General features: G+C 45.4%; 1 protein-coding gene across 7 annotated transcripts in view; it reads right to left on the reverse strand.

The window, feature by feature from the left end:
• Positions 1–5,259: 5,259 nt before the first annotated feature.
• The window catches only part of ATP2B4 (ATPase plasma membrane Ca2+ transporting 4), a 97,967-nt gene continuing 88,037 nt past the window's right edge, over positions 5,260–15,189 (reverse strand). For 4 of the 7 annotated variants that reach the window (XM_041773327.1, XM_041773324.1, XM_041773325.1 and 1 more), the window contains one exon: positions 5,260–9,882. In XM_041773327.1, the coding sequence (XP_041629261.1) occupies positions 9,571–9,882 (312 nt within the window). In that variant the 3' untranslated portion in view covers positions 5,260–9,570. Of the gene's footprint in view, positions 9,883–14,782; positions 14,964–15,189 lie in introns of all 7 variants that reach the window. The other 3 variants (XM_041773329.1, XM_041773328.1, XM_041773330.1) reach the window with 2 other exon arrangements.

Below are 15,189 nucleotides of genomic sequence, written 5' to 3' on the forward strand. Positions count from 1 at the left end.
TTGAGGAGTGAGAGGAGAATTTGGAAGCAAGCAGTGTGACTAGAGGACAGTTTTTACCCACTTAGGCCAGGCCTTTGTGGATGAGGTGGATTGGCATGGCCGACAGGCAAGAGAGCCCGTTCCTTAAGTCTGGTATCCTGAGAGCAGGGCAGACCTCTGCCTCTTTGGTCTTTCTAGAGTTTTCTGTGTTTGGCAGCCCCCTCTGGAGTCCCAGCAGCTGCAGAGCTGTGGAGCAGAGCTAGCTGTGAGGTGTGTTCAGATGAGCAACTGTTTGCTGACAGCCCCAATGCCACCTCAGCCCCAGGGCTGTGAGCACAGGCCCCCCTCAGCCAGCCCACACAAGCAGAGGTTCTGACCCTGGGTCTCTGGGCAGGAAGGAGGCAACTCCTCAGCAGCAGCAGGGAGGGCAAGAGAGGGCAGGGGCAGCAGGGTTGGGTGAAGGGATGCAGTGGCATTAGGGATCAGATGTAGGCACAGCACATCTCAGAGGAGGCCTGGAAGGCAGAGGGCCTGCCTGGGAACCAGACAGCCAATGTGGCCATAGGAGTGCAAGGGCTGGGACATGGAGGGCGGGTCAAGAGGATTTTCTTTGTTCCCTTCTTGCACAAGTGAGTAGAATGTCATTTCAATCACTTCATTGACCAGGGCGTTAAAAAACTTGGCTGGCAAGTGATAGATCTTACATTTTTGGGAACAAGCATTTTCTTTTCCCTATTCTGTGTGTCACAGGTCAACAACATGACAGAGGGCTTAGACTTACCTATGTCCTGCAGTATTAAGCTAGGCCACATATGGCATGTGCTAGTCGTCTACATCGACCTTCCAGTTTCCCCTAGATGGTAGCCACATGATAGATCTTAAACCATAAGACAGATTCTTGTAGGCCTCAGTGAAAACCTTCCAGTGGTTTCCCACCTCATGAAAGCCAACCTTGTGATGGCTTATAGGCTCTGCCCAGCTCCCAGCCCTGTGTCTGCACTTCCCTCCTTCACTTCCCCACTTAGTCACTCAATTTCAACCCTGCCTTCTTTGTACGTCCTCAAACACATCATGGTCTTCTGTGTCAGGACCTTTGCACTTACTGGGCCCTTTGCCTGGAATCTCTTTCCTCCACATATTTATCTAAGCTCACCCTCTGACTCCCTTCACATAGCTTCACAAACGTCTGTTCATCAGAGACGCCTTCTCTCCCAAACAGCTCTTGGGACACCCGGTGGGGCTGGGGGCAGTGCTCAGTCATTTGAGCATCCGACCTTGGTTTGGGCTTAGGTCCTGATCTTGTGGGTTGTGAGATTGAGCCCCGCATTGAGCTACGTGCTCAAGAAGTTTGCTTCGGATTCTCCTCTTCTCTCTCTGCCTCTCTCTCAAATAAAATCAACAAAAGAGTAACCCTCATGCCCTGTGCTCCCTATTTGCCTTACATTTTACATTTCCTCCCTGGTCCTTGTCACCATTTGACATGCTAAGTACTTATTTCTTTATTTTGTCTCTCCTCTATGAGACCAAATTTGAAGGGGGCAGAGACTTTGTTTTGTTCCTGCTGCATTCTTGGGGTGTACAACAGTGCCTGGCACAGGGTGTGCTTGTCAAATGAGTGAGTGGACCAATATCCATCCAAGAGGAGGAGATGAGACCATAAAAATGATCAAGAGAGGCCTCTTGCAGATCTTGGTGAGTGCTCCTTAGTTTGGGGCTAGATTTTGTTTAATTTAGACAAGAAAAAGAGTTCTCATGCTTTAAGGGCTGTCGAGCAATTTGCAGGTGTAAGTGGCCGGGCCTGCCCACACATGTCCTGGTATGTGCTAGTGTCCAATGCACTAACGATAATGCCACAATCAATGAAAGAGAAATGTCACTTAGGCATCCTCTGATGGTTATTAACAGCAATTTTAGACACTAGACTGAAAAAGGAAAGAGTGTCAGAGTTGGGGAGACCCTTTGGTCACATAACAAATTAGTAACAGGGTTAGGGTTATAACCAAGGCCTTCTCATTTCCAGGCCAGCACTCTCCACCACAGCTTAAATGAGCCATCATGCTTCTCCTCTGGAATTGTATGCCATTCCACTGGGTTAGTTAGATTTCTGGATCTCCAGCCCACTGCTCTTTCCACAGCAAATTGTGAAGGTGAGTCTGTCCACTGGATAACGATCTCAGCAGGATGGACTACAATCACTAAGTTTTACTCTTGTTGTATTTGTGCTTATGTTGGTAACTATAATGGGAAACAATCAAGACAGGATCCAAATTAGGCTTGCTTGTGTATTCAATCACATGAGACTTTTTATGGTGTCACCCACGTTTGGATCATTTCAGAGCTGGCAGGGACCTCAGAGAGGACTAGTTCACAATACCTTTAAGGCATTTTTTTTTTTTTAAGGTGACTGCTGACCTACAAGCCAAACACGTTTTTTTTTTGTTTTTTTTTGTTTTTTTTTAAAAGCTACTTTTGTTGAACACCTGTGGGCTCTGAATCATCTCTAAGAAATGAATCCCTTTTGGATCTTCAAAGAGTAATCTGAAAATCATCCATGCATTTCAACTGTCTCCTTGTTGAGATGGAAAATCAAGCCACTCGAGAAGCAGGGTTCGGGATGCAGGTCTCCTGCCTCCTGGGCTGCCACACTTTAGAATCTTACTCCACCTCTCTGACTTCTCTGTTTTAGATCCTCCACCAAGCGGTGATCAGAAAAAACACAAACCCCTTCTCTCTCTTAGCGGATAAGCAGTAGTTTCAGTTCCAAAGATTTGGCAGGGAAGATGCAGAGATTCTTGACTCAAAGGAAGGGTTTTGGATTACCAAGGGGGTACTTGCTCTCCCTCTTACATTGTTGAAGGCAATTGTTAGTCACTAGCCCCAACTTCCTTGACTCCACTTCCTCTTTCAAGTAAGTTTTCAGATGTATTTATTTTCAGTAAGGCCAAGCCATGGGGATCTGGAATCCTAAAACACAAATCACAGTCTTTCAGCATAGTGTTCCTGGGCCTGGCATGCAAAAAAACCCCTGTAACCTAACCAATTGTACTATGTCTGGAGGATGGTCTTCGTGGCCTCCATTACAGGAGACATTGGAGAAATCAAGTGTTGGCTGAGCCTGAACTCAGGGACCAGATCTACCTAAAGCAGAGACAGATGCACCTGGCTCTGAGTGTGAAGATGGTTCAGGTAACTCCCCTTGCTCAGACTTCATGAGCAGAAGCCAAGCTTCTGATTGTAATTTGGCTTTTCTAATATGTGGATCTCTTAAATTCTCATTTGTAAGGGTTAAGTGGCCTTCTTGTTTTGACATTAGCCTCTGAGGAGATAGCAGAGGGAGGCCATTCCAAAGAGACGGCTGTCTTCCATATGTGTGTCTTCTGAGGACAGGGAAGGATTTTTTGAAACAAGTTTTAGAGAAGTAAAGATGTATGATTAGTTCCATGTCGGGATATGGGCAAGCCCAGAAACCAGAATCCACTCCCTTTCAAGGCTGAAAGTATTACATTCTATGGATCCAGCAGGTTGTTATCTCTCATGGTTAGGTTCATGTTGGGGACAACTGAATGTTGACGGCATCACGAACATGGTAACATGTTTACATGTTTTATTTACAACAGGGTTTCTAAATTATTTGCTGGTAAAGGACATGCCATTTCTACCTTCATGCTTGCAGTGACATGAAGGCCATGCCCTAAAAGACCCAGGTCAGGGCCTGGCGATCAGTTCACTGGTAGCCAATGACTAATCTTTGGATTTGCCACAGAGTAAGTCAGCAGGGAGTTGCCTGGTTGTGTGTGTACTTGGGAGGGAACCAATAGTCTTGATGGAGAACTTCAAACAAACCAGTGACCACAGGGAGAGGATATGGTGGCTGAGAAAGGCTTGTGAACTATTATTAAAGATGGAGGGCAGAACAATTATGCTTTTTTAGAACTGGGGGTAGGGGAAAAGATGGAAGAAAAGAGCATGCACTTTTCTGTATTGTAACTCAGGCCAAGGAGCTGAGCTGGCTTTAAACACCATCAAAATAATACTTGGGGATCCACTGGTCTATGCCAGAGAGCTACTTTGAAGGTCATTCTTCTCCATGCCTTACTGCACACTGGGGTTAGGGGGTGTAGATGCTTAAGATTCAGTCTGGCATTGTAGAGAGGCACAGATCTCAGGTCCAACCAAGAGAAGGTAAGAGTAAGGGGAAATACAGGGCCCAGCTTTAGAAAGGACTCTAGATGTGTGTGTGTGTGTGTGTGTGTGCGTACCTGCCTGTGTGCTTCACAACCCTTTCTAGCAGGGGTGATTGGTTCCCTAACCTATAAAGGGAAAAAAAGAGAGGTAAGTTTTGTTCTGCGAATGATTTCTGTTCTTCAAACAAGATCTTGCCCCCTGTTAGGTATTATTCGTTTCTTTCTCCCCAAGCCCTGTTGAAAGAAACGAAGTAGGCCGTGTGCCTGTGTCTGTGGAGAGCAGGCTGGGGCAGGCAGGAGAAGCGGGGACAAGACTTCATACTATAGAAGCTTTTTCCTCTAGGGCTGGCTCCTCCTTCAGAAGCAGCCTGTTCAAACAGCCAGGAGAGTTTGGGCTGTCCTTCCCCATCATACTTTTCCTAACAGACCGTGGGGAGCCCTCCCTTTGATGTGTTCAGAGAGAGAAGGAACTTGATCGAGGGCATCGATGAAAGATGCAGGGAGTTCTGAGTCCTGAGACATGGAAGCTCAGAACCCAAATGACCTGCCAGGAAGCCATTTTGGCCTGAACCTGGGGCCTAATGGGTCATGCCAGAGACTCGGTGCAAGGGACAATTAAAAGAACAGAACTGAACAAAAAACCTTGGGGAAAGGAGGGACTGGAGAGACCCAGAGGCAAGGCAGGAAAAAAGTGCTAATATCAGGGGAATGAATTTTCCCAGAAAGTGTTTCATTAAAAAACAAAACAAAACAAAACAAAACGCAAAGAGATTAAGAAAAGACTGCCATTCTGACTCCCATCCTTCCAAGTCCATCTTTTCTCAAAGGCTCCAGTGTCGCAGGGCCCTGATTGTGGATTCTGCCTGAAGCAAGCTGAGCGAAGTCTGTCCCGCCAGCACATGGGCCTGGCCGGCAGGGCCACAAGTTGCCAGAGGGACATGTTGGCGGAGAGGCATGTGGCAGGGCCAGTGACAAGCTGAGCTCTGGGCTGGCATGGATGGGGGTCTCCATGTGGCTGCGGCGCGTCCCTTCTCAAACTCCAACAGATCACTCAGTGACATTCCCCACAGGTGGAGACACATTGAGGACAGCACAATTACAAGTGGGCATGGGTTTTTATTCTCAGTGCACGGCAGTACTGGTTTCTGCTCATCAGCAACAAGCTTTATTGGTTCAAAAAAAAAATTATCCCCTTTTTTCCCATCTTTTCAAACTCCTTTTCTTCCCGTCTCAGTGGACAACATATTTGAATTTCAGATTTGCCAGTTTACAGCATATTTTTTTCCCTAAGAACCATATAAATACATGCAAAAACATTGTACAGAGAGCTTAAATAATATCAGAATGCAAATACAGATTGGGTGCACCAGTAAGCCGAACTATAAATTATGGCAATACACACTGGCATCCACAATGCTTGGATATCGCCACGTTTGTTTATGTCATGCAGACCACAATAGTCAATCTTTTGTTTTGTTTGTTTTTCTTTTTTATACAAAAATACCAGTGCTTGTTATACTAGTTACTGAAAAAAAAAAAAAAAGGAAGAAACTCAAAATTCCTATCTGCGTGCCAATTTGAAAAGAACAACGTAAGATAGATTTGTTGGCACATATATATGGCATATTCACATATGGCATATATACATATGGGGAGCAAACGTGAACCAAAGGCCAATTTGGTCACGGGGAGTTCACTTCCCTCCATCTCTCCTCATCAAGAGGAAAGGGGACAGCAGGCCTGACAGCAGAGCCGGGAAGGCAAAGCACTAGGCAGTGAGCTTAAAAGAAGGGTGTCTGGTCTATTCTGAGGAAAAGGTTGGAATGGCTTCAGAATAGCAGGCATTTACAAGGCCTCATCCCCACCACTGTAGTGGGTGCTCCCTAAATATGGAAGGTGAGGAAGTGTGCACTTTGTGATGGTATCACGGGCTGCTTCAATTGATTGTTAGGCAAAGAAAGCAGGAGAGAAAGGAGATGAGGCATTTCGAGGTTGCAGGACGTGCAAACTTGCCACACACAGTCCCCTCCCCCCCGCCCTGGTTTTTGGCAGTGAGGTAATCGCTCAGATAGAACTGTGCAAACTTTCCCCTCTGAGGCTCAAGTGGAAGAAGAAATTCAGACACTAAGGAACCCACAAGTGTCAGAAGGATTGCTTGATGGTTTCTCTCATACCTTGAGGGATGTGGGGAGTCATTTCAGAGGGCAGAGGGCACCTCTGGTAAGGGCCTACCCAAGACGGTTGCCCTAGGCCAGAACTGGCCTTGGTTACTTCCACTTAGAACTATCTCCCTCATCTCCTATATTGCACACAACCTTTCTAAGGGAGAGGAAATCCCAAATCAGATCCTCGAATAAAAACTCACTAATGGAGGACTCCTGGGGCCAAGAACCCATAAAAATGGGTGAAAGAACAATAAAAAAATGCAAACCCCCAATCAGCACATCCTTGCAGCCCAAGAGAGGTTCACATCTTGGGTACCACTCTGCCAGCTACTCAAGAAACAACATTCGGCCAAGGCCCCTGTTCCTGATCATTAGTTACTGAAAAAGCCTGGCACCCAACTCCATGTGGGATGCACACTCATTTCTTGCTGGGTGTCCTTTCTGTGGGATGCTTTCCTTCCTATCCACAGTCCACTGTCTGTTTTCCTAGGTTTATCTAGGAGAATTATTTCCCCTTCTCCCCATCAGACCCTTTCCAGATCTAAAGCACCATATTGGGGGAAAGCTTTATTAACTTATGCCATATTTACTCACTGCCAGTTGGATCACTAAAACTGAATAGAAAAAAAACATATAAAAAACATATGCACATAAACAAACTTATCAATTCCATATCAACAAAATTTATATTAAAAAAGTCTAGAACCCAAGACATTTTTTCCCCCTAAGTATAAAGATGGCTGTTTGGTGAAAGGAAGTATGGTGTATTGGTTTTAAAACCAATCACAAATATACTAAGTCGCCTGTCATGTCAAACAGCTGGTTATGTGCTCCTTCCACAGGGTAACACAACAGCACTTTATTTCAAATCCTTTAAACAAAATACATATGGCTGACTCAAAAATATCCATTTCTGAGCTAAAGAAAACTATATATTTTTGCATAATATTTTATATTTTCTCTCCTACCATGGAAACTAGAAGACACATAGAAGCCATTGACTTTAAACAAGTAGACACAAGCCCTCAAGAGTAGCCTGTCAGGCACCATGAGAGTCTTTTGGGAGCAGGAATGGTACACTTGCCTCCGAAGTTTGTTATTGGCTTGTTTTAAAAACTGATCTGAGGTAATAAAAGACTCGACAGAACTAAATCTTCCAATGTACTTAATAAATACCTATGTGCACACCAGTACCTCACTCAGGTGAGCTGTTTATTCCCACATGAGTAGAGCTGTTTATCCCCTTATCTATTTAAGACAGAGAAAAGATTGCTGAAGCATGTGACCTTTATAAAACCCAAGTCAAATGTGGCAGATTGTGTAGTGATGGGGATACGTGGGGGGTATTGTTCCTTTGCTCTTCCTACCTCGGACAGCTCAGGTGGAAGGGGTGAGGGAGGAGGGGTCCAGAAGAGAAGGCCAGAGAGCAGAGAGGTTTAGGCCACCTTACTCTCACAAGTGGAAATTTGGCAGTTCATAAGAGCCTGGAGCCCCACTCCCATCTCTATTGAAAGAGGGAGACAGGCTTCATTTTTTTTTCACGGGAATTGGTAGACATGAGCTAACTCACCCTGCACAGAAGAGCTTATGTCAACATCAGCAGGGCATAAACATGGAGCTCCTGCAAATGTGGCTCCACCTTGTCCCATCAAGGAACACTTAAAAAAAATCTCCTAGTGAAGTCCCCAACTCCTGAGAAGCAGGTGGGAAGGGGCTGCTTTGGGCAGTGTTCAAGGAAAGAAGGCACAGGGCTTGACTGGGCAGCAGTCAACCACATTCGGGGGAGGGCCTTGAGTGGGACATGTGGAAGAAGGGAAGAGAGGAAGGAGAACTTTTCAGGGTGGGTATTTTGCTCCTTTAAGTCAGCAAAATGTCACTGGAGTCCACATGGGATGCGTATTTTCAAAAGCAGAATATCCAAGAAGGGTTGGGGCATGTTTAGAGACAGGACGAGTTAGGGGCCATGAGAGAGCAGAATGAGAAAGCTGAGGAGTACTTCAAAGTTGGTACTTGGGCACCTAGGCTCAAGATGTCTGGTTTCTCAGAACCTGCTGTTATGGCCCTTTGGCCTCCCCCAAGGCTTCTCAGTACTCACTCCCCCAACAATCAGGTCCTGTCCTAGAAAAGCCTTGGTGGAGGAAGGCTTTGAAAGCAGTAGTGGTCAACCTAGGGAGAATCGCATAAGAGTTGCCTCTGATGGTATGTCTTGTCCTAGACCTGCCAGCTGCTGGTCCTCAGTATCCAAGTCCAGTTGGGAGGCAGGGCCATTCTCAATCCATTCTTTTGCCACCACTTTAGGAATAGGAGAAAGCTCAGGCTTATGGTAAAAACTATATAACGAACATATGCAAGCTTCACAGTCAAGGCTGATCTCCCTGGCACTTAGAAAGGACACACACCTGACAAGATGGCAGTTCAGAAGTGGAGGGTAACCTGGCAACAACAGAAACACATTCTTACCAGCTCTCAATTGCTTCAAGAGGATCCCAGTAGCAAAGAAATCTATCTGCCTCTAGGACTAAACCAAGGGTTCCATTAGGGCCAGACGGGAGAATGGCCAAAGTTGATTCAATTCAGCCATGTCCTTTCCACTTTCTTAATCATCACCACTTAAGAAAGAAAAAAGAAAAAGAAAAAGAAAGAGTGAAGGTAGGGAAGACAGTGGTCGTAAAAGACCAAAGAACCTTAGGGAGATTTGACTAGAAGGGCAGAAAGAGCCAGAGGGCTCTAGGCGTAAGTTTTGAAAATGGGAAAGTCATTTAAAAAACAATCACTCTAGAGGCTGATTCTATACATTCCATTCCTACCTCAACATATTTCATTTGGGAACATTTGTCTCTTGGAATCCTCTATTTAGCTTAAACATGGCACAGACTCATAGGGTAAAATCCAGAAGTCAGGAGATGCCGACATACATATGTATACTGGGGAGAGTCTGGGTTGGGGTAGATGCCAAGAGGACTGTAATCATTTCTTTAAAAATGACAACTGATACACCCAAGGAGTAGATCCTACCATTCATTACCTGCCTGGGGTTTGACTGGGTCCTGCTACAAACCCCCAACTCAAGTTTAAGTCGAAATCCTCGTAGGTCTGTGCTCTTGCCTCTTCACGGTCAGGTGGGGGTTCACACATACTTGGGAGCAGCTGACATGACAGTGAAAAGTCCCATCATTACCTTATAGATGGGGCAGATGAAAAAGGACACGGGGAAAGTGGGGATGGGAGTCAGAGAATGAAGTTCAAACGGATGTCTCCAGGCTGTGTAGAGGGCTGTCTGAGTGGGAGGCAATGATTTGCACTTGGCTGCAGTCCACCGCATTGTTGTTTTTGTTGGCATACGGAGTGACCTCACCATCCAACAGGAGCACCCTAGTCCCAGCCTTAGGAACTTCAAGATTTTCCTCCTCATGCTCATCCAGGAGTGGTGTTCGTGGCACCTCCTCATCTATGGCGAATTCAGGGTGGGTCATGAAGTTGTGGATGGAGTTTTGGTTCTTGGGTTTCTGAATGCTTTCATGGAGGGAACTATGGAACGCTTTCACCACTTTGATCTATACCAGGGGAAGGAAAAGGAGGATGAGAAAACATGAAGGTGGGAATTGGCCAGTAGAACAAAGAACTGGCAGTTTGAGGAGAGAAACAAAACCCCAACTATGAAATACTACTGCTCAACAACCAAAACCAAACACATAAGAAGAGATTATGGAACGCTAGAAACACCAGATTTCAAGCATGGGTGGCGTGGGGTGAGTAATGGCAAACAACTGAATATTTCAAAGCTGCATTAAAAAAAAAAGTAGAAAACCCAAAGCAAAGTTAGCATTCCCAAACCATTCTTAAAATGAAACAGAAAACAAGGATTCATTAGTTCTTTTGGATGGAGGGCAAGGACATTGGAACCAGGTGCAAATTAATAGCCGAACTTAAAAGATGATTCAGACATGTGGCTTTCTGTGTCGAGGCCAAACATTTTGTGAATGTGGAATGGAAAAATTACACATTGAAGTTTAGTTATCTGTTTCAAACCCGTAAAGAGCCAAACGCATACCCATTTGTACATAATATACTTTTGGGTGATAAGTGGCCATGGATACCGTGCAGCAAGGCAGACAAAACGCTTGTCATTTGTGTCAGCAGCATGCAAGAAATTAAAACTCTTATACTCTCCAGTTTAATAATTGCTCTTTCAGTCAGGAAACATGTAGATATTTCTATCCCACGACCTCTGCCATGTTCCCTTCCTTCAAAGAAAGCAAAACTCCACCCTTCTGCCCCTCCCCTGGCAGATGGGGCTGAAACACGGGTATCAGAAGATGCCTTCATCCTAACTTTGGAGAGAAGAGCTGGCTCTCAGAGTTCAAATGCATGTCCATGTCTTTGGTGCATGGCACCTGTGCCTGGTCTTGCAGCTTTCTCCAGCTATTTCTAACTGTGAATAGAGTATGATCTTATGTGGGGAAGGGAAGGGCTGGGACCAGGAGAGAAACCACCCACTCGGAGGCTGTGCTCCAGACAAGTGCCTTTTCTGATGAGGTGGATGAAGAGAATGGAGGAATGGAAATAATAAGTGGTTTTAATGGGCAGAGGGAAATGCATTGCCCTCTAGGTGTCAAAGTCTCTTTCTACTGCACAAAAAAGGAAGGGATTCAGTCAATTGGGAGAAAAGGAAAAAATAATTGCTCCCTATGGCCACCCTTTGCCTCATCCATGGGCTCCAACTCTTCTGGGCAGCCTGCTTTTCTGAACTGTAGGCCTCTCTGAAGTATGATTTAAATCCTGGGTTGGTAGAATTGGGGTAGGGGCAGTAGGATGGATTCCGAGAGGTTGGAGAGAGATAGGCCATGGGAAAAGAAAGTGGCTGGAGGATAGTTTTAGTTGTGGGGAGGTGGCTGATCCTAGTCTTGTCAAAAAATTCTTCCCCCAGGAGAGAAATGGGGCTGATGCTGTAGTGGGAGAGGCACAGGGAGGAATGATAAATGTTGGCATAAGGCACCTCTTCCATTCCTCTGGTGTTTCAGAAAAGAATGTGCCCCTGGAGAAGAGGCAAGAATGTGCAGACAGCAGAGACACAGTCAGGCAATGCTTCCTATCACTGTATAGACCCTTCAAGACTAATACACAGAGGATTCACTGAAGTTGTGTCTTTGCTGGCTAAGGCTCTCCTTATGTTGCCTCACTCCACAATAGCCTGGCAGACCCACCCAGGACTGAGGGTACCCAGAACTTAGAAAGCACTGGACTCTCTGCCACTCAGTAGAATTGGCTTGATACTTCAGCCAAGAAGAATCAAGGAACCTGGGCACATATTCACTATGCTGAACAGAAAGGAAGGACCCACTTTTCCATCCTTCTGTGATTTCTATTGACCATCTGTTGGGTGAATTTTACCTGTCATGTTGTCTTTGCTCCAGATCTCGGTGAGATCAGATGGAACAGAGGCTCCCTTTGGTCTTCCAGAGGCCCCAAGCTTTAACTGATCTTCATCAAATCTTAGAGCAAGGCACCTTGAGTGAAGTGAGCCCAAACCCAGTGCCTTTTCCCAGGCCAAGAGATGGGTTCCAAGTCATACCACCCCATAGGAGTGATAACAGCTCCCACTTTTCACCTGCTTGTGAGATTTCCGAGTTTTTAACAAGTACTGCAGAAGAACAGGTACCTTTATACCACAGGTTGGTTATTTCAATATCAGTGATTTTCAAACTTCTTGCTTCTTTTTTTTTTTTTTGAAGCAACTGAATACTTAAAATAATTATATGTGAAGTCCAATAGAGAAAACATATTTTTAAAAATTGGGTTTAGAGTCAGGGTCTGGAGCCCCATTTTCTGGCTTTTCCTTTCACCTGTTGGGGTGATCAATAACACTGTTACAGGTAAACAGTAAGGGAGATAAAAGTGAATTGGAATGGGTAGATGGAAAGTGTAGGGAAAATTTCTTCTTTGGGAGAGCAAGGAACAGTCATCCGGCTAGACTGCAGGGCTTCTAGAATCTAAAGGGAAACCAGCATCCTGCAAGGGAAGCTCAAAGGAAGAGGAGTCAGGGAGCTAAGCAGCACCATCTAGTGGCCTGGTGGCGGAGAGAAGGGTGAGGTGTGGAGGGCTTAGGGCTGCGCCAGAATGCTCCTCAACTCCAACATTGGCCTCCGAGAATATGTAACACATGCTGATGTACAATCACACAGATACATCACCACCAGTCCACCGCAAGGAAAGGTGGCAATCCTCCTTTCCTGATATCTGGTGCATGAGCAGTGTATGGGGAACAAGATATAGCTAGTACAGTGGGTGATGTGAAAGCTGTAGGCAGTCTCCACTCAGGCAATCAGCCCTTCCTCAGTTATCCCTCAAAACCTCTGGGAAATGGCTCTTCTGTGGCCCCTGTCCTACAGGTAGAGGTAGTTGATTGAAGGGTGACTCTTTCTCATGTCTCAGAAGTCTCAACCAGGCTGGACCTTCGGCTATGAGGGCTAAGGGCCACTCTCTGGAGCTCAGTGAATGGACAGACGAAGACTCCATCTCCTCAGCTAAAGTCTACAGTTTTCTGTTCTCTTTTCAGAAACTAGGGGAAGAGAAGGGACTAAAGGGTTCTTCCGTAGAGGGAAATATTAAAGATTTATCTCCCGAAGGTTAGATAAAGAACTGAATTTGCTAGGAGATCTGGGATGGGGAAGAGAGTCTTGAAATGCATGACTGTTTCTGGTAGGATGTCCAACTAAGAAGGCACAGCTGGAGAGAGAGCAGGTGTGCCTGTGTCTCTTGACTGATTTTCTGCCTTTGAAGGTTTGCGGCACACCCTCTACTGGCAACTCCATAAGAGCCCAATCAATGGGCTCTGTCTTCTGCTTAGTCTCTTTCTGCCTTCAAATCACTGGGACATTTGATGTTAACCCTTTCTAACAGAAAGGCATGATTAAAAAGGAAGAGACACTAGTTGTAAGGACAGGGAAAAACTAGATGAAATAAGGAAATAAGAGAAGAATATGGAAGGATTAGAGGGAGACGGGCTCAGATATTTGCAGGGTAAGACTTATTTAGTTCTTTGACTGTGTTTGAGCCTAAAGAAATTTGTATCTATAGAAAACCCCACCCGCCATATCTCACACCAGAACACTTTCATTTGGCCACAAAGACAACAAATAATCTAAGTCTGGTCAACCTGCAGAGCTCACAATCATGTGAACCACAGAAAATGCAACCGTTCTTTCTTTACCCCACCCCCATCCCTTTCCGGGGGTTCTGGGGGGGGAGGTTGGAAGTGGGGGAGGAAGAGATAAATAAAATAGTCAAATATCTGAAGCTCACAATAGACTTAATACACAGAGACTGCTTCCCCACCAAATACCTGAATAGTACTATCAGCAGAGTGCCTGCTCTCTCCTGTGTCTCATCTGGGGAAGGTAAAATGACCAGGAATAGGAAGGCATAAGCATTAGCAAGAATTGAACGACTTACTGATGGGAACACCAGATCCTAGGTTAAACACTGACAGCATCCCAGCTGACAGGCTGGCTGAGAAAGAGGCTCCTAAAACTTTACATGCAAAATAAGGTGTGAAGGGCTGGCTATGGGGGAGACAATCAAACCAGAGGAAAGGAGAAGCAACAAAACAAAACATAAGTTGCTCTTCAGAAATTCCTAAAAAGAAAAAAAATTGGAATGAAGAGAAATACGTTATTTGAATCTTTGCATGTACATTTCTCCTGGCCAGATGTGAACACCTTGATTCTTAAACCAGAGCTTGGTTTGACATCCCTGAAAAGCGAAAGCTCAGTGACGCTAAGCCCTGTGCATGGGAACTGAACACACCTTTCCTTCATGCTCAGCTATGGTGTCTACAACAATATTGTCAGCTCATGACAGAGTGGTAGCCCAGGAGGACCATTATTATTGGCCAAGTTCAACGTTGGCTCAATTATGATGGATCTCCTGGGAGAAAAACCCAGGGGAAGGGTAGCTCTCTTCCTACTCTTTCTGGAGATCTGAAACTTGCCCCCTCCCACCTATGAAGAGAGTGCTGGGTTTTCATTGGCCTAACCTCACATCTAACCTCAGGGGATCAAGTTCAGACTCAAAGGAGCTGGAGGAGAGGAACAAAATATCCAAACAAAGCAAAACAAGCAAACAGACAAACAAACAAAAAACCAAAATAGAGCAAAACAAACAAACAAAAAACTCCAGGAAGAAACAAGCAATGCAGAGGAACAATCAGAAAACAGGACTGTTGTCTTTAAAATGGTTATGGTTTAATTGTTTTCCCACATTAAAAAAAATAAAATAAAAGGGCCCACAGCCTGGGTGGGGAGTGGGATTTTTGTCCCATTTTTCAACCCTTAAGCCAAAGGTCAAAGGGAATAAACCGAAAGGAAAAGATAACCATGGTTGGTTAAAGTGGATGCCACGTGCTCTCTTGTGGTCATTTTAGCAAATCATGCATCATAATAGACTATCACTCACTGCCCAGAGTAGGAGATGAGACAGCAGCAGGAACAGAAGTGGTGGGGGGAGATGTAACTGGCGCAACTGTTACATAGGATGAGCTAGGAACATGTTTTACATCAAGATGCTGCCCCATGGTCTGTCGCTTTAGGACTCCCTTAAAAGAGGCTCCCGTCTGGAATGTGTTAATTACGTCGATCTGCAAAGAATCAGAGAGTGAGACAGCTTTGCTCCACAGTCCGAGGGGGGGTAGAAAAAGGGGGGATGTCCTGGAGGGTTTTAGGGAAGGGGGGGGTGGTGGAAAGTGCTGGGAAAAGGAAGTTGACAGGAGCTAGAGCAAGAGAGAAGGTTCCCTCATACACTAAGGAATGGTGAGTAAAAGGGGGGAGACCGTTAATTGCACAGCACACTTCATTGAAAGAACA

This window comes from Vulpes lagopus, chromosome 11 (assembly GCF_018345385.1).
Source record: "Vulpes lagopus strain Blue_001 chromosome 11, ASM1834538v1, whole genome shotgun sequence".
Taxonomy (NCBI): domain Eukaryota; kingdom Metazoa; phylum Chordata; class Mammalia; order Carnivora; family Canidae; genus Vulpes; species Vulpes lagopus.